Source organism: Alexandromys fortis, unplaced genomic scaffold (assembly GCF_014885135.2).
Source record: "Alexandromys fortis isolate MF-2015 unplaced genomic scaffold, M_Fortis_MF-2015_v1.1 scaffold_25, whole genome shotgun sequence".
Classification (NCBI taxonomy): Eukaryota; Metazoa; Chordata; class Mammalia; order Rodentia; family Cricetidae; genus Alexandromys; species Alexandromys fortis.
In genome coordinates this window covers 3433822-3453342 of record NW_026067904.1, presented here as the reverse complement: position 1 = coordinate 3453342, position 19521 = coordinate 3433822, and the positions used below count along the sequence as shown (strand labels likewise).

Genomic DNA, 19521 nt, shown 5'->3' with positions numbered 1-19521 from the left:
CCCCCCCCCCCGCCCCCCCCCCCCCCCCCCCCCCCCCCCCCCCCCCCCGCACATTATCGTTGAATTTAGAAAGCACCCAACTCCTTCACCTGGTTACCTTTCTAGGGTTGCAGGAGGTACCAACTTGGGAGGAGGATCGCGGAGGCGCTGAACTAAGGACAGCGTAGGTAGTTCCCACCCCCAGACGAAGTCGCCAGCACGTCCGTCCGGGGAGTCCCTGTCTCGCAGCCCCCAGCGCCTGCCCTCGAGGCGCCCTCCTCCAGCCGGCGGGGAATCTGGATTCCAGAATGGCCCTTTAAAAGGCAGTGTCGTGTCCAGAGGGGGCGGGCTGGGGGCGCTGACCCGCCCGCGGCTAGTCCCTTCTCCCCGCCCCCTCCCTTCCCCCGTGGGTCCCTCCCTCTCTGGATCCCCGCGTCGCTCACTCGCTCTCCTCGCGCACGCTCCGTCTCCGTCAGTCCCCTGAGCTGTTCTAGTGCGCGGCGTGGAGCCAGAGCCCAGGCTGGTGGAGCGCCGGGGCTGGAGGCTGCGAGTGCGGCGCGCACCGCCTCCCCGCGCCATTATCCGCGCCCGCTACGGGCGAGGTAGGCGCCGCGATGGCAGAGATGGGGAGCAAGGGGGTGACGGCGGGGAAGATCGCCAGCAACGTGCAGAAGAAGCTGACCCGAGCGCAGGAGAAGGTGAGCGACCGGTAAACCTGCCACACCTCTCACCCCTACCCCTGCGATCGAGCTGGTCACTTCCGGATGGTCGCGGCCGAGGAGTCCCCGGGCTTGGTCTCCCTGCAGTTAAGGTGTCCCCTTCTCCCCACTCGGGCTCCGGCAGAGGAGGGCGCAGCTGTCCAGCCGGTCTCCCCCTTCCCCCCACCGGTTTACACCTTCGCCGCTCCTCTGCAGAGGAGTGGAGGCCCACGCTCTGGTTTGCTTCTCGGACGCGGGGTCCACTCTCATCCTACCCTGGAGTCCAAGGGTCGGAGGCTGGGGGGTGACCCCCTGCTCTCTAGACCCACGCGGACAATCCAGGCGGGGCTTGCATGGGGGGCAGGGAGCTTGTCTCGCCGCCCCTAGGGCTGTACACGTCCCAGACTTTAAGGCTATACTTTCCCAGCTGGCTAGTGCGGGCGCCCACTGCCCTGTGCGGGCGCCCACTGCCCTCTCCTTCCTACGGCCCCTCTACCTTAGTCCCTGAAGGAGGGATTGCTTTTCTCCTTCCAGGAGGTGCCTGAGGCCTAGATGGTCCCGCCCAGACCCGCCGGATTGCAGAGGGTTCTGCACCCCTCGCCCCAGCAGGGCTTTGGCGGTTTCAGCCGCTGGAGAGAGAGTGATGGTGGGACCTCCAGGCTAAACGGGTGGCCCAGAAGAGGGGTGTGGAGGGCACCCCAGGAAATCCTATTCCTGGTGTCTGAGAGTACTCTGGGGTTTTTGCTGGGGATGGGATCGGAGCTTCCTGGGACACCCTGACTGTGCAGGAAATGCGGGGGATGGGGGCGGGGGTCCTTCGCTGGCCTGCCTTTTACTCCTAGCCATCCCTGGCTTATTGAATTGGATCACGCCAGCTGCTGACGCCACTTCCCCTGCCAATTCCGACTCTGAAATCTGAGATTGTACAATCTGTGTTTCTGCTAGGGATAGCCCCCTATGGCTCTAGTTGGGCCGGGGCCTGGTGGGGACAGGGACAGGCTTGCCTTCTTCTGCCAGTCTTGGGGCTGTTTATAAACAATGACTTTTGCAGCTGAGAGCTGTGAGCTCCCCAAGGATGCAGACACGTGATATGATGGGGGGGGGAAGAGCTTCCTTAGAGCCCTCCTCCTCATCCTTGTGGTTACTAGCTAAGGAGGTGGGTGAACTATTTGAGTATGGAGAAGCTCTTGCTAATCTCCAGATCAGGCTAGAGCGCCTTACCCCATCCAGGAGGAAAAGGAAGAGAGAGAGATTAGAGCTCCCCCCCTACCCCCCATAGTCTGCTGGTGGCTGGAGCAATAGACAGATACAGCCACCCTGGCTCCCAATGACCTAGTAATTCATTTAAGGTGCCTGGAGCCTATTTCCCACTGCTAAAAGAAATGAATGGAAACACTGGGTGTAAGCTGAGACAAGTTCCCTGCCCCCACTACATGAAGACCAACTTCATGCAGCTCCTGCTCCTAGCCGTTACCTGCCGGTGTACCTGCTGGTGTGCACCTCTACCCAGATGCATTTTTTTTCTAGCAGTAGGCCCCTTTGATGCAGCCTTGGGGGCTGTAAGTGTAGGCTCTGTCCCTTTCCTGTATTGCTGCCACCTCTCTTTTCAGTGCCCGCAAAGAGGATTTGGGCAGTTTGGCTGGCAGCTGGTTGGCTGTGGACCATGCCTCTAGCCAGCAGCTGGCCTTGTCTGAGCCTGGGCTTCATGGGTCTGCACTTGCCTCTTGCCACGGCTGCTCTGTGCCCCATGGGCATTGGTGAGGGACCATTTGCCCAGGGGAAGCCAAGACAGTCTGACAGGTATCCTGAGACAGTAGCCTGTTTCCCATCCTCTCTCTCCTTGGCCTTACAGACTCTGCTTCAGGAAACCCTGTGTCTTACCTAGATACTGTCTTCTTCTACTTATCACCCTGACACTTGGAACCTGCATTTGTCACAGCTTGGGTATACTGACTGGATGCCTCCCCAATATCTTCTCATGGCTACCCATAATCTATTCAATGCCCGCTGCTAATGGGATCTTACAGGCAGTCCTGACACTGGGCCTACCTTTCTTGTTCAAATAAACTAGCCACAGGGAAATTTTTTATTTTTTATTGTCACTCACAGAAGGGTGTTTTTTGAGCAAGGATGGCGGGTGGAAAGGGAGATAGCTCGAGTGGAGAAGCATTTGCCGAACAAACATGAGGATCTGAGTTTGATCCCCGGAACCCATGCGTATAACTGGGCACAGGAGTGTTGTGAGTTTGTAGTCCCAGTACTGGGGAGGTGGAGACAGGCGGATCTCTGGGACTTGCCAGTCAGTCAGGTTGCTTAGATCAGCAAGATCCAGGTTCAGCGAGAGATTCTCTCAAAAAAGAAGGTGGAGCAGTTGAGGAAGAGACCCGCTGTTGAGCTCTGGCCTTTACATGCAAGGGCAAACACACAGAAAGAAAGAAAGAAAGAAAGAAAGAAAGAAAGAAAGAAAGAAAGAAAGAAAGAAAGAAAGAGAGAGAGAAAGCCTACAGTCGATAGAATAGCATAGAAGGAAGACCCTATTGGTTCACATTAATTTTTCCCAACTTCTCAACCCTAACAGCTATGGAGACTCAGAGAATGACAGTGTGCTGTGCCCTCTAGTGTCATGGGGTCCTTCCTGTGAGGGGGTCACAGGACCAGCTCTCCTCTGTGGCCTCTAATGAGTCTTGGGTTGCTGTTCTTTGATTCACTGCCCTGGACAGAGTTGTACTTGTGACCCTCTGTGTCTCTCTGGCTCTGGTGGGTGTTTAGTGGATGTTTATGAAAGAATGTGGGTCCTTGGGTTCTTGGTCTTGGAGCCCCGACTGGCCCAGACCTGGGAGCGAGCTAGTTGTATTTCTACTTCCCTGCCTGTACACATGCCTGGAGCCTTGTCCTAGGCTGAGTCCCCACATTCTGCCTCAGGCAGGAAGCATATGGCTCAGGCCTCCATGGTGCTGTGTCTGTAGTGAGCGTGTGTGCCTGGAGCCCAGAACCATGGGCTTCATGAGGTCATCTTCCCATTGCATTTGGCTTAGCTGACCCTCTATAAATGACTGTGTCCATTTTTGGGCCTCAGAAGGGTGACTGGGCAAAGCCATTTTAGGGTGGAGGCTGGGTCAGATGACAAGAGGATTAGAGGTTGGCGGGCTAGGTCCATTGGGGGATGGGGTAGTTGGGGAAAAGGACAGCTGAGGTTGGGGGGGGGTGGAATCCTGCCTGCCCAAGCCCATGGCCTAGGAGTCCTCAGGGAAGACTGTGAGGGAGGCTGGGCCTTGTTCTCCCAGTACTGGGTCAGTGGTTGAGCACAGGGTTTGGCGGGAATGTTTCCTTGATGGCTGTGGCTGTCCCTGAGCGTGCTTAGAGGGGTGCAGGCGAGAGGGTGGGGAGCACCAGGGGGAGTGGGAAGTCTGGGGTTGTCAGTGCACCGCACATCTCTGGCGTGTGGAACAGATGCTCAGCAAAGGGGCAGCGTGGTTATTTATAGGACCTGGACACGTGGTGGTAGACTGCGCCATGTTGCTGTTAGGCCACCCTGACTCAGGGCAGTGGACTGCACTGTGTTCATGTGCATGGCCAAGGTCTCCCGTTGTGGTAGGCACACTAGTTTCCATAGTGTGAGCTGGGTGGGAACGTCAAGCTTCTGGTAGTGACCTAAAGAGTAGCTAGGCTACCTGCAGGAGCAGGTGCATAGGTCCCCTTTAACAGGATGTACTCTTGCTGCATAGACCGGACTGCCTGCTAGAATCACAGAGCTCTTGCAACTGAGGCCATCTGGGCCACTGATTTTACTTACACAGGCTTTTCCCAGTCTGAGGACCCAGCCTAAACAGCTGCCTCCCAGGCAAGGCATACTCTACAGCCCCATTTTTCTATTGCTGTGCTTCCCTCTGCCCTGGAGACTTGAAGGCTTGTTCTCAGTCCCCACCTCCCACGCCCCCCATCATGTCCTTTCCTTTCTTTCTAGAATTCTCTGCATTGGGCCTCTCTCCTTGAGCTTGGACAGGCTCTGCTGAACCTTCCAGCCTAGATCAGATTTCCTGAAAATTCTTTACGTAAATGGTTTATCTTCCCTGCAGGAGCCTGCATCCCGGATGGGGTGTTGGGTGCTGGGGGACAGAGTCCCGGGGGATGCTCTGGAGACAATGGTCTCAGGAAGGTCTGGGAGAGCAGTGAGCAGGTCCTTGGGATCTTCCTGAACCCCCTCAGACCTGGTGGCCTCAGCGGTACAGTGACTGTGGCAGGTGGAAGCCAGGCAATGCTACTGTACTGGGGGGTGGTACAGAAGGGGGAGCCTGCTGGAATGCCTAGGGAACAGGTATGGGCCAGGTATGGAGGGCCAATGAGGATGGTGAGAATTTAGTTCCTTCGAGGAGAGGGGTCGCTGAGTGAAAGCCTCGGGCCAGATTTAATTAAGTGATGCGTGCTGGGATAAAAAAAAAAATCAGTGTACCCCAGGGATTTTCACAGCAGCCGAGGCAGAACCAGTTTCTGCCACTTCCTCACAGATCATCCTCCGAGGTTTCCTTGTCACCTTTCTTTTCTGGCTTCTGCACTGGGTGGCCTTGGGTAAGTTCTTTCCAAGCCGTGAGGCTGGAACAGTGCTGAGAATGCTCCAGTCCCCAACTCTTGCTGTGAGCCAAGGACGTGCCTCATACAGCTCTTTCCTTTGAGGTTCATCTTCTATCCTGCACACCACCGTGGGTCGTGTGTGGGGCCTCTGGGTCCCCCCTCCCCCCCCATGATCGGCCGCATGACTGTAGTCAGGTAGCAGGTCTTTCTGGAGCCCCCAGCCCGCTTACTGAATAAACTGGAGATAATGAGGCTGCTTTTCACGAGCTTGTTGTGAGGAGCAGAAAGCTTTTGACAGATACCTGCCACACAGCACATGCTCATGAATTACCAGCGAGGCAGGCTGACTGATAACCAAAGAACCTCCTGGGAAGCCGTCTTTCCCTACAAGGCCCACTACTCAAATCAATCCCTGGGAGTGTCCGATACAGGCCTCGGTAGACAGCTAATCCCTGCTGAGCCCTTGGCCTGTCAGAGCTTAGGATAACAACTCCCCACCAGTGTGTGTGTGTGTGTGTGTGTGTGTGTGTGTGTGATGCACATGTACTGTGTGCCTGTTTATGTGTGCGGTGCACACACATGTAAGTGGTATGTATGTACAGGGGCAGTCATGCAGACAGAAGGCTTGGACTTAAGAATCAGACTATTTTCGAGTTAACTCAGTTCCTACAGATAAACTCTAACCTGGGCCCTCTTCTCTAGTCTTTTGCTTTTTGGCACTGGTGGAGTGGTGATGAATTCTTCTACTTATTCTTCTACACAAGATATAGCATGCACTGTGTTCTGAACATTGAGGAAGTGGGCATCAAAGCCATACCCTGTGGAGCTGGTGTCCTCGCTGGAGACATGGTCACCACACAGTGGCCACAAGCAGGAGCATGTTCCTTGTATGGAGACCTCTGCCTGTGGCTAGATTTTAGCTGGGTGTAACTACAGACGTGGATGTCTGCCTTGATGGGGGAAGACTTGGGGAACAATCTAGTCTCCAGGTAAGAGGCCGTGCCTAGTAGTGAGGGACTTCCTGTTGGATGTCTGCTATGTTGTATTTTCCTCTTTGACATGCTTTCACTGGGTCAAAATGCAAAGCAAAGCAAAGCATGCTAATCCTAAAAATTTTACACCATAGCTGGGCAGGCCAGGGCAGATATGTAGCCTGAAGTGGGTGTTTATGCAGGAATAGGTGGGTGATGGTGCCTGTTCAGAGTACACTTTGGGGAGCATGGGAGAGGTACCTATGGATGCTACCAAAGGTGTCAAAGGTGGCTTGGTCTGGAGGGGTACACTTCCAAGATCCCATACAAGCGATGTTGCAGTAGAAGGTCACAGGCATCATGAACTGGGGCTGAGTCATCTCCCCACACCCACATCATGTTCCTATCCTCGGGCAAATCACAACAGTCTCTCTGACCTCAGTCTTCCCCTCTGAAAACCGGGAGTGACACCTACTGGCTGGACACTTGGGAAGCTGAAGTGGAAATCTGCGTGGGTGCTGCTAGGCCAGGTGAGGCCCAGGAACCACTAGTAGGGTTGATTTCACGTCTCACTGCTCTAATACCATAGCAGGGGTTCCTTGAGGGAAAGCCTGGCATCCAGGCCTCTAAAGCCCCCGGTAACAGGCTGCTGCCTCCTAACAAGGCGACTGTGTGGATTCTGCACAGGGGTTGGGGAATGGAGAAGAGAAAGGCTGCTATTCCTGCCCAAGGGAGGCTTCATCACCCATCAAGTTAATAGTAAGAGCTGTAGGTTACGGCGTACCTGTGCTTTGTTAGCATTGCTGGAGTCTTGTGAGTCTCACCCAGTGAAGAAACTAAGAGGCTGGCAAGGTGGCTTGGGAAATAAAAAGGCACTTGTCACCAGCCTGACCGCCAGAGCTCTGTCCGCGATCCCTGAGGATCCCGTGTGGAGGAAGAAGAGAGGGAACGCCCACATGTATGCTGTGGTGCATATGTATACGTGCACATGTGGATACACATGAATAGATAAACAAATATATAGTAACGTTTATTTTAAAAAGAAGGAAACTGAAGCTTGGTCTAGTGGTTGACACTTCGGACTCATCCGGGCCAGCCAGACTCACGGGTTCCTACTTCTCCTGCCGGCAGAAGGTGGGAAGACGCATCCAGGTGAGGTGGACGCTGGCCCCTGAGATGCTTGATTCTTATATAGGATGTATCTTTAATCCCACTTGAGGTGGAGGTTTATGCTGTGTGTGGTAGTCTAGGTGATGGAAGGACTGGGTTTCCAGAGAAAGACTGAGATGACAGTTAAGTCTCACAGTTGAGGACAGAGTAGACTGAGCATGAGCATGTTCGTGTGCACGTACATACGTGTGTGTGTGTGTGTGTGTGTCCAGTCGGAGGCCAGAGAACCTTGTTTTGGGGGACAAGATATCTCATTGAGCCTAGATCTTGCTGCCAGTGAGGCCCCTGGATTTGCTTCTAGCAGTGCTGGAGTTACAGGTGCCCACTGCTGTGCCTGGATTTTACATGGGAGCTTGGGATCTGAACTCTGGTCCTGTGTTTGCATTTACCCACTGGGTCATTCCTTGGTTCAGAACCATCTTTTCTTTCTTTCTTTCTTTCTTTCTTTCTTTCTTTCTTTCTTTCTTTCTTTCTCTCTCTCTCTCTCTCTCTCTCTCTCTCTCTCTCTCTCTCTCCTTCCTTCCTTCCTTCCTTCCTTCCTTTTTTTTGCTGTTGTTCATTTTTGTTCTTGTTTTGTTTTTCGAGACAGGGTTTCTCTGTGTAACAGCCCTAGTTGTCCTGGAACTAGCTCTGTAGACCAGGCTGGCCTTGAACTCACAGAGATCTGCCTGCCTCTGCCTTCCAAGTGCTGGGATTAAAGGTGTGCACCACCACCGCCCGGGGCAGAAACACTTTCTCTTCTGAATTATATACTGTATACTTCAGTTCCCATCATTGCTATGACATCTCTTTTATAAAATGACAGGGATACTAGGTGTTTGGAAAGTTCCCAGGAGGATGGCTATGCTGTTGAAATCTTTTCTCAGTGTGTAGCCTGCAAAGCAGCCCCATGTCTCCGTTCTCAATAGCGGGGCACTACCCCTTCTTCGTGGTGTCCAGGCCTCCAGCTCAGCACACAGCAGGTATTCTAAGCTTGAAATCACCTCTAAACCTCCTTAGAAAATTAATTTCAGGATACCCACCTTGCAGATGTCCATATCCTTTAGAAGTCACGCCTGCCATGTAAATTAATGTAGTATTTGCATAGAAGCTATGCACACCTTCCTACACGCTGCTAGCTGTCTCTAGATAGTTTATAATGCCCAAGTCGGTGTGAGCATATGCTGTATCACATATTGCTCAGGACACAACAGCAAAAAAAAAAAATCAAGCAAACAACAAACCATCTCTGTGTGTTCAGACACCATTCTGTCCTTTGAAATGTTTTTGCTATTCAGTTTGTTGAATCTGTGGCTGTACAGTGGGAAGACCAGTGTCCTTACTGCAGAAGGACGCATGACTTCTGACATCAGGAGACAGGGCTGACAACTGACAGGCCTGGAGGCTGACTGTGCTTCATGGTGGAGACCAGGGATGCTTGCTGCAGGACGGGGCTAGGGTTAGACCGGAGGTTGCTGGTCCCACCCTACTCTGCCGCGTTGGGGTAATCTAGGCCTCCCTTTCTGCATGGTAAGATGGATGAGTAAATAGCTCAGGCATGCGGTGGAGTAAAACTCACTGAAATCTCCAGTGGCTGCAGATTTGCTGCCTGGTGAAATCGTTCCTGTGGCTGTTCAGGACTTGTGTGTGTGTGTGTGTGTTGGGGTGGGGGCTGCCTGTTTTTAGGTCAGATGACAAAGGCCCTTGGCTTTCACTAGAGTAGTGCTCTATATGAGCAAACTTATAAGTGACAGAGGTACCGGGTCGTGTGGACCAAGGGGTGGGGCAGTGTGGCTTGCTACAGCTGGTGAGCCTCCACCCTTAAACATGGTCCTTAGACTTTTTTTCTTCTTCTTCTTCCAGACCCTGCACCTTTGTCCCATTCCCTGCCCCAAGTGCCACAATAGATGGATTGGGGACATATCATGGGGCTTGAAGGGGAGCCCCAGACTATCTCTGGGTAGCCCCGGGAAAGGGCATTTGTGCCTCTGGTGTCCTTTGGAAGGGTGCCTGGCGGCGTTGTCTTTCCACTGCAGTGAGGGCCCTGCACTCAGCGGAGCCTCAGGCTATCATGGGAGTGAGTGGGTGGTTACAGACAGCAGCTACTACAGACTGGCTAGGGAGGGATTTTCCCCTGTCAGAGCTGCTGCAAATCCTAGACCTTCTATACCACCGCAGGCTCTGCTCCTTCTGGAGCCACCCTGGCACCACGTCAGGGCCACCCCTGCGGGCTCCTCATTTTGTATGCAGCATGTCTGACCTGAATTAGACTCTGAGGAGACTGCGGCTCTCTTGGGCTGAGGTTATTTCTCTCACTGAACACCTGACCAGGATAGGTCAGAAAGGGAGATTCCTGCCGTCCCCATGGAACTGCCTGCCTCTCACACAGTGCCCCCACAGGCCTGGATGATCAGGGAAGGCTTCCCAGAAGAGGTAGACCTGAGATGAGGTCCAGGGCAAGGTGGCAGACACGGCTGTGGGGACATGTTTCTGGCAGTTGTGAAAGTAGAATTTTCAAGGCCTGTTTGAGATGGAGAGTTAATGCAATTGGGAGGATAAGACCTGAGGCCGAGAAAAGCTAAGTGGAGGCCAGGTGGGGGAAATAACTGTGGCTTTGCCTCAGGACTGGGTCTGACTCCTGCTTCTTGTATGCGTGTGCGCGCGCATATGTGTGTGTGTGTGTGTGTGTGTGTGGTGGTCCTCAGCACTCTGTCCATCTCATTTTTAAAATCAACTTTTAAGTCAATGAATTAATCTCGAATGTGTGTGTGTGTTAAAACAGGAGCGGTGGGGTTGCGTCCCCAGCACCCCAGCCGCCTGCTAGCTTATGCCCGAAATAACAACACACAAACTGTATTCATTTAAACACTGCTTGACCCATTTCTATCTAGCCTCTTCTAGGCTAATTCTCACTTATTAATTTAGCCCATTTCTAATCATCTGTGTAAGCACCCCAAGGTGTGCTTACCGGGAAGATTCTAGCCTATGTCCATCCTGGGTCGGAGGAGCTTCATTGCGTGCATCTGCCCGGGAAAGCGGAGCATGCCTCTCTGTCTGAGGCGTCTGGCTCTGAGAGGAGCTGCATTACTTCTGACCTCACTTCCTCTTTCTCCCAGCATTCTCTTCTGTTTACTCCACCCACCTATGTTCTAACCAATAAAATGGGCCAAGCCAGTTTCTTTATTAGCCAATGACCTTCCTCCATCATGTGTGAGTGTAGATTTGTGTCAGGGAGCATGTGCGGAGGTGTGAAGACAGTTTAAGGGAGTTGGTTCCCACCTTCCACTTTGTTGAGGATGGGCCTCTTGTGTCTGCTGCTGCCCTGCATATTTCATGCACTTCCAGACCATGCTCTGTCCCCCCCCCCCCTTTGGTGTACTGGGATTACAATACACACTACTACATCACGCTTTTTGTATTCATCCCAGGGTGTTAGTCGCAGGCTCAATTGACTATTGCCCTTAACCACCAACTCATCTTCCTGGCTCTCTCTCCCCTTGGTCTTTTGAGATAGGGTCTCTCATGGTTTGGAACTTGCCCAGTAAGTCATACTGCCTGGCTATTGAGCCCCAGAGATCTGCCAGACTCCACCTCCCAGAACTGGGATTGCGAGGGTGTGCTACCAATATCTTGGCTCTTCTATGTGAGTTTTGGGGCATAACACCTCACCCACTGACCTGTATTCCTGGCCTCCTGGGTCAAGCCCTTAAGTTTTCTTCCCCAGGTGTAGTCAGAACCATTTCGTCTCTCCAACTTTTACTCAACCAAACATTCACTGTTTTGGTGTCTTACTGGCTCCAGGCATGGAGATTTCAGGCCAGTTGGGATGAGGAAGTGCGCTATATATTTCCAGGGGCAGTAACTTTGGCCAGAGTAGAAATCAACTATTTCTGAGAGGCCTAAGGGCCTGGGCCAGGTGGGGCTAGTGAAAAGCTTCCTGTATTGGCTTCGTGATGTTTGGTCCCGCTTATGTCTTCTTCAGGGCCTGAGGAGGGGGTGGGGAGGGGCAGGGGTGTATGAAGATGGGGTGACACCAGCAGATCTGGTGAGCTGGAATATCGGGGCCCACTCACCCTCTTTAGCTACTGCTTAGAAGAGACTGTTCTTCACTCTTGGGTTCTGCCGGCTGTGGGCATGCCTGGCTGTAGGTGAGGCTGCAGGGTGGGAGATGATGATCCTGGATTCTGTTGTGTGGAGGAGGATGGGGTAGTTGTTGGCTGGTGAGGAGGTGGAGATTTCCATGGCTGTCTGTGGTTGAAGGAGCTTTGCTGGGCCTTCAGGGCCGGAAGGGGGATAGGGTGACAGGACAGCCTCGACTGGTTCAGCCCCCTTCCAACAGCTGCAGCTTCTTTCTTTGGACCTTTTTTCTAAGTTCACCCTCTCCTGGGACTTCTGCCAAGATGCCTGAGCTCTGGCAAGCAGGGGCCCTACCACTGAGCCCTGGGCACTGACTGGCCTGATACCCAGAGGTCTTCAGTGGACCCCATTTCCATGCTTCTAGCCTGCTGTGCTTTCCCTATTTCTTAGTTCAAGACGGCATGAGCTATCTCGCTCCGTGCTGCACACTCCTTGAGACTGACGGAGTGTTCAGACATTATGATGTGTGGATGGGGCTCTGACTTAGATGGGACGGTAGAGAAGAGGAGAGTTGAAGCTGGATGGGATAACAGGGAGGAAGAAGATGTAGTAGCATCTTAGGGATAGGTTAGAGAACTTTGAGAGAGGAGAGGGGGTTTGTCCTCTGGCCAAGGGTGTGCTTGCCCTCGGAGCCCGCTTTCCTTCTAGGTGTGTGTGCGGGGGGGGGTCTGCTCCCCCACCCCGCAGTGTCCCCCTTCTCCTGACAGGACTAATCTGCTCCACTGTGGCCTTTGCATTCCCTCTGTGTTTATGTCAGGTTTCTAGAAACTGAGCCGCGGTGCTGTGTGTGGCTGTAGGCGGAGGAGTCAGACAGGAGCACGGAGCAGATTCCTTCTTCCTCCCCTTGTCTGCTCAGGGAAGCCCTGGGATTCCCTTGATCCTGGACCTCATTCTGAGCCCAGGTTGGTTTTGCCCACTGTGTGTGTGTGTGTGTTCGGGGGGGGGGGTGGAGTGTATACATGGGGCTCAGAGGGAGGACATGGGTGCCCTTATATACCATTCTCAGCTTTATTCCCTTGAGGTAAGGTCTTTGAACTTGAGCTGGGCCAGCAGTCACAAGTCCAAGCATTCATTCCTTCCGTTTCTCCCCCTGCCACCCACCCAGTGCTGGAGGTAGGGATTTGAACCCAGGTCCTTACACAGTCTCCTGCTGAGCCATCTCCTTAGTCCTGTCTTCGCCCACCTTCTGCTGGCCTCCTCTTGAATCCAGGGAGTGAGAGGGTGGGTGAGGGGAGGTGTCTACCCTAGAGCAAATGCCAGAGCTCCTCTGTTTCCAGATGAACACCTTTGTGAGCTGCCTTTGTTACTGAGACCCTGGTGTGTGTTTGGGAGGTGGGGAGGGACCTGGGAGGCTGGCACCCTGGAGGAAGTGAGTGGACCCTTCACTGTGTCAGGAATTTCTCCACAATCCTGGATCGTCCGTTCACTTCAGAAGCAGGCCAGAGGGACTAAGCCCTAGGTATTCGTATGCCTAAAGGTCCTCAGAGGTTCAGGACTGGATATGAATAAAACTGACCCGATCCCCGAGATGGCGGTAACAGCTGGGTTAAGGTATACCCACCAGTTCCACGAAGGAAAAGATCGGGGACACTGTGAGTCATTAGTGACCGCCAGGAGGCTTAAGGGTCAGTTTCAGCAGTGTAGGCTGACTCTTGTTCTCAGCTGAAGGACCCTGCTTCCTATCCCTTTGACATTGAGAACAATGCTTGTGGAGCCGGACACCGGCCTCCACGGCAGAGCTGAGCTGTCACCGTTTGTTAGTCCAGGGCACTGAAGGTCAGGTTGTAGCCTTTTACTGCGTGCGTGGTATACCTTCGACCAGTATGTGTGTGAGAGACTGCTCTGTGGCCTCCGCTGGAGCGCTTGGCCTTTATGCTCAATCCAGGCTCCGGATCCAGATGGCGGGGCCTGAGACTCAGTGGGGGAGGAGGAAGTAAGTCAGCTTTCGCAGGGGGCCAGCCCTCAGGCCACGTAGCCAAGCAAGCTCTTGGTTAAGGGCCAGCCTGTGGAATCTGTGGGGCTGCTCTATCCACTCCCAGCCTCACCTTTTTCTTCTGTCCCCTGCTTGGGCCCATTCTTGGGATTGGCAGTTGTTGAATTTAGACAGTAGTCTTATGGGCAGGGGCAGCTAGGGAGTGGGGCAGTCTGATTAGAGGGTGCCTGAGGCTTGGCTTTGGGTTCCGGGGCCAGATGCTGGGGACTCCGTGCTGCCCTCCCTGGCTCACCTCTCAGCCCTTCCACTAGGAACAGATGGTGGGACCCAGCTCTTGGCCGGGTCTACTAGAGTTCTGAAGTCATAGATGGACGTGTCTGCTCCAGTGGAGAGGGACTGGGGTGACATGCCCAAGGCTTCAGCATAGTGACCATCGTCTGACTGCTTTCTTGCTTGTCACTTTGTCTCTCTGAGCTGGTGGTCCCCTTACGTGTTGAGCCCAGTGGAGCTCAGGGCGCCAGGCGGGAATCATGCAAGGCTGTTGAGTATTGTTCATGCTGGGCAGCAAGCCAGGCGGAACTCAACCTCTCCGAGCCTTTTCGCTCCCTTCTGCTGTGGTCATTAGGGCCCAGAGTGTGGAGCTTTGTGTTGGCCTTGATAATACCACACAAGCCGTCAGAGCCGCTCCCTCCCAAACTTCCCTTGACGTGTGTGTCTGGACGTAGGAGGACAATGGCTTCTCTGGCCTCTCCAACCTCTCTTCAGTTTCCTCTTTGTCTGCCATGCTCTCTAAGCCGTGTTCTTTGCCAGTATAGGAACAGCAGGGGTCTGGCTGTGCAGCCCAGGTTAGCCTCGAGCTCATGGTCCTCCTACCTGAGCCTCCTGAGTGATGGGACTACAGACATGACCACCACGCCAGCGGTTATTCCCTTCTAGGGAGGAACTATGGGAAGTTGTAAGTGAAACACGAGTTCCATAGTTTATTCTGTCCTATGTGTGTGCGTGTGTGTGTGTTTTCACGTGTGTGTGCATGTATGCATGTGTAGGTCAAAAGTCAACCTCAGGTGTCACTTCTCAGGTACTGTGATTTTGAGACAGAATTTCTCACTGGCCTGGAGCCCTCTGACCCAGCTAAGCTGACTGATTAGTGAGCTCCACAGACCTCCCTCTTCTGCCTCCCCCATACTGGGATTACTGGCATGTACTACGATGCCATATAGTTTTTGGGGACAGGTCTTTATGTTTGTAAGGCAAACACTTTACCTACCGAGCCATCTCCCCAAGCCTCAGGATTTACTCTTGATGTTGCTCAGAGAGGAGGTAGGAATAAGACATTAGGCTGTTTTTATGGAATTATATGATTTCTTCTGAGCTTTTGTTTTTGTTTGGTAGTGCTGGGAGTGGAACCCAGAGCTTCACGCCTGCTAAGCCAGTTGGTATACTAGGCCCATGTGTGTTCTTCCCAGCCCAGGCAGCAGGTGCTGAGGGGGCGGGAGGTGGGGCTTTAGAGGCAGATCCACCCCCATACTGGGCTGAGAATAACCCCACCCTCACCAGCCACATGTGTGTTGGGCCAAGGAGGGGTGGCCCTGATGATATATCTGTATAGGTGGGCACAGAAATCCAGCTAGGGGTGGGGCATGTGCCTGTGAGGACTGTGCCACACCCAACAGGTCAGGCCCTGGGGTCACCCTGTGGCATTCACATTTCATGGAGTTGCCTGGCTGTCAGACTTGGCCTGGCCCTAGGGTCAGACTATTGAGGCCCAGTAAGGGCTCCCCATAGTGGCTGCTCCTGGTTCTGCAAGGCTGTTCCCCAGAGGGCTACAACTTCAAGTTTCCCTTTTGCTGGTTTTTGAAGACCTTGTCCTGTCTTATCATTGTGTGTGGCGTTTGCATGGAGGCCAGAGTTGTCTGTCTCTCTCCACCTTATTCTTCTGAGGCAGGATCTCAGTCAAACCTAGGGTGCACCCATCTCACCTGCTAACTTGCTCTGGGGGATCCCCCATGTCTGCAATCTAAGGTTGGAATTACAGGGAGCTGCAGTGCCCACCCAACAGTCACATGGGTTCTGGGACCCTGAACTCCAGCCCTCTTGCTTACATAACTAACTCTTAAGCACTGGCCCATCTTCTCTATCCTGCTTTTTTGAGAGTGAGTCTCTCATTGGTCTGACAGGCCAGGCTGACGGGGATCCTCTGTCTTAGCCCCTACAATTACAATTACAAGTATTCCACCATGCCTGTCTTTTTGTGTGGGTCCTAGGGCTTGAACTTAGGTCGTCATGTTTGCAAGACAACCACCACTTTACTAACTGAGCTGTTTCTCCAACCTGCCTTACCTTTTAATCAAGGAACCAGGGCAATGGGCTAGGGCTCTTGTGGAATCCTGAAGAACCGCAGCCAAGCTGCTGGAGGGAGCTTGGTCTGTGAGCTGTGGGTTTAGCTGGTGTCTATTCCTGAGGAAGGCTAAGTGTGAGCTCAAGAGAGTCACAGAGTATGTGTGGGCACATGTGGAGGGGCTGGGCAGGGTGGGGACCAGGTGGGCTGATGTAGGTAGAAACAATCCTACCTAGGTTAGTGTCAAGAAGAGGGGACGGGAATGGAACCAGCCATGACTCCAAGGTTGGGTTCTGTGACCCCGATCCTTATGTACCCACTTCCTGCCATCTCTGGGTACCTCACTGCTCCATGTATCACTCCATCTTGGGGGATGGTATCATTGTTCAAACCTGGACCCCCCCCACATCTCACTCATTATCATACCATATTTGATTATTCTCACCATTTCCTGTCTGACCACTGCAGTCTTGCCCAAATGGATCCCCTGCTCCACCCTTTTGAGGCATGTCCCCGTGTGGCATGGAAGTCATGAGAGAATGGAGGTCAATCAAAATCCGTTTTGATGGCTGGGAAGATGGCTCAGTTGGTACAGCATTTACTCTACAGGCATGAGGACCCGAGTTCCATTCCAGAACTTGGTACTCACTGATTACCAGCCCGAGCCTGTGGTTGGGGGAGGCCCTTCTACCCCAGGTACAGAGGTGTGGCCTCTACCCTGTGAGTTTCCACTCCTTTCGGTCCCTCCAGCTTTCCTTCACTCTGATTTGGGGTCCTTCTTCTCATGTCTCTTGAGGTCCGGCTCCTCGACTTCATGCCTCATGCCATCTTCCTACGTGCCCAGAGGCAGCTGGAGAGCGCGGCAGGGGTCCCTGCTAGGGAGGGAGTATACGCGCAGCTGTGTCATTTCATATCTGGGTATGAATGCTTGGCATTGTGCTGCTCTGGGGGGGGAGGGGCTGTCTGAGGGCTGGGGAACGTTCTGGTCTTCCAGGGCTGGGATGGAACTCTGTCTCTGGCTTCTTCCCAGGGCCAGCGTCCCAGATACTTAGGTTGCTTTGGAAGGTAGAAGGTGGAGCTAGTGGCCAGCCCACCGGTGCCACTCTGCCGGAAGCACCCCGGCTTGTTCCTGGCCATGATCTTCTCCATCCTAGATTTGCCTTCGGAGACTGAGCCCCTGTGTGGGGAATTTGGGCTGCTCCTCTTTGCTAGTCCCACAGCTGGGGCAGGTGTAGGGCCGTGGTCCAGCAGCCTGCAGCCTTCTCAAGAGGCCACCCCCAGCCCTGGCCTCACTCTCTTTGGTTGTTCTCTTTCCTGTGGTGGGGGTAAGACACAGCAACAGCTCTGCCTTGATCGGTTCTGCAGGCCTGAACTGTCCGTAGCAGGCTCAGTTGCTTTCGCTGGGGCCACTCTGAAGAGATGGAGCATGGATTAGTTAAATACCTGGTTAAATCAGCTTCAGGGAGGTAGGGGTGATGTATCCATCACGGTGGGAAAGGCATGGCATCATACCGTGAAACAGCTGGCCGCATTGTGTCTGCAGTCAAGAAGCAGAGAGAAATGAACGCTGGTGCTCACCCCAGGACCCCGCTCCCCACCCCTATCCCCCCTTATGGAATGGTGCTTCCTGTATCCTAAGTAGATCTTCACATCTTCATCAATCCTTCACAGCCACATACAGCCAATATGAGTCATCACACAGTGCTTAGGCCTCAGCATCTGGACTCGGTGTCCAAGGAGATTGGCAGAGCTCACCTGGGCTTGGTAAGGCGAGAAGCTGCCCCTTGAGCAATGACCTGTGTGTGTGACAAGAGCCATATCCAGGGGCCACCTGGTAATGAGGCTGTAGTCCTGGCCTGTGCCACCCTCTTTGGTGTGCCTCGGTTTCCTCTCTCACAAAATGGCTGCCATAGTCTGCTTGTCCTAGAAAAGAAGAAGTGTGGAAGCTGTGGTTGGAGGCGTCTCAAATGGCAGCATAGACCAAGGAGAGGCTGGCTAGGCCTTGAGCATGCTTGAGGCAGGGCCCCCTGTTGGAGGAATGTGATCTCTATGGGAGCCCATCACACTTAACAGCAGCCTGCAGGTGCTGATGGCTCTGGGTGGCTGCTGGCCCTGCTCTGTCTCTTTTCCCACACTGACAGATCTGAGCAGCAGTGGCTTGTGACCACAGATCTGGTCTGTTCTGCTTAGCAACATGGCCAATGGTGTCGTTGCTTGCTTCCTTTTTATTACTTAAAAATTATCGTTACTATTATTATTGTGCGTGCATGCATATTTTGTGTGTTTGTGTGTATGTGTGTGTGTGTGGGCTCTTCTCTCCTACCATGGGATCTGAGGATCAGGCTCTGGTCCTCAGGTAAGTACTGTAAGAGGCTCTTTCCACCAAGCCATCTGGTCTACCCTGGCCTGAAGGGAGGGTGCTTTAGTTACTCCTGTCATCGCTATGGTCAAATCCTGACAAGGAAGGGTGTGTTTCAGCTTACAGTTTGAGGAGACACAGTCCATTATGGCAGGAGTATGAGGCAGCTGGTCACATGGCATCCAAAATCAGGAAGCAAGGAGAGACCAGTGCTGGGGCTCAGCTCCTTTTCTCTTAAGTTCGGCACCCCAGCCTGTGGGATGGGGCTGCCCACTGGGTGTTCCCACCCAGTCTAGAAACTCACAGACACATCCAGAGGTTCATCTCCTAGGCTGTTCTATATCCTATCAAGTTGACAATACTAACCACCATAGAGGGCATTACTCAGACATTTGAGGCGCAAGGGAGCAAGGATTCCCAGTAGCAGTGATAAACCCACAGGGAAGAAAGCACTGATTCTGGGGTAGAGGCAGGGCAGGACAGGCGGGGCCTGGAGCATTTTGCGGTACTAGACAGAAGTGCCGGAAGATAAATGGGGCTGTGTCAGGAGGCTCCCCTAGCCACATTTGGGACATTTGAGCGTGAAAGAATAATGATGGGAACAGATCTGTGACACAGTGAACGCCAAGTGACAGCATGGGTTTCTGGCGCTAGCCTCCCGCTGCCTTGCAGAGGTAAGCAGGGAAGCTCTTCAGAGATGGCCAGGGCACATGATGGGGGTGGGGGAGGGGTGGGCCGGGCCATGGGAACTAGTGCACCTCAGGCTTCCCTGTGCATGGAACTGGGGGGGCTGCATGGGGGGCACCTGAAGCTACCTCAGCAGGATTAGATGGATCCTGGCGTTCCTTTCCTTCATCAGCTCTTGGCTGGTAGTTACATAGCTGGTCCACAGGCCTCTTGTGCTGACTGATTTTGTGTCAACTTGACACAGCTGTAGACATTTGGAAAGAGGGAATCTCAAATGAGGAAATGTTTCCACCAGATTGGCCTGTTGGCAAGCCTGTGGGGCAATTTTTTTAAAATTGATGATTGGTGTGGGAGGTCCCAGCTCACTGTGTGCCACCCCTGAGCAGTAAGTAGTTCCAGATGCTTTAAGGAAGCAGGCTGAGCAAGTCATGAGGAACAAGCCCATAAGCAGCACTCCTCCATGGCTTTTGCTTCACTTCCTGCTTTGAGTTCCTGCCCAGACTTTTTTTTTTCAGTGATAGACCATGATATGGAACTGTAATTGAATTAAAGTCTTCCCACCCTAAGTTGCTTTTGATTATGGTATATTATTACAGCGATAAAACCTGAGGCACCTCACTTTGTTTACCAAAGTTGTGTGTGTGTATTTGTGTTTATGTGTGTGTGAGTGTGTGTGTGTAGGCCAACATTATTATTTTCCT

The 19521-nt window shown here is 53.2% G+C and overlaps 1 protein-coding gene across 4 annotated transcripts in view; it reads left to right on the top strand.

The window, feature by feature from the left end:
• The first annotated feature begins 403 nt into the window (after positions 1–403).
• Positions 404–19521, top strand: part of Bin1 (bridging integrator 1) — a 58831-nt gene continuing 39713 nt past the window's right edge. For 2 of the 4 annotated variants that reach the window (XM_050134941.1, XM_050134940.1), the window contains exon 1: positions 408–677. In XM_050134941.1, coding sequence (XP_049990898.1) covers positions 594–677 — 84 coding nt within the window. In that variant the 5' untranslated portion in view covers positions 408–593. Of the gene's footprint in view, positions 678–19521 lie in introns of all 4 variants that reach the window. The other 2 variants (XM_050134942.1, XM_050134938.1) reach the window with 2 other exon arrangements.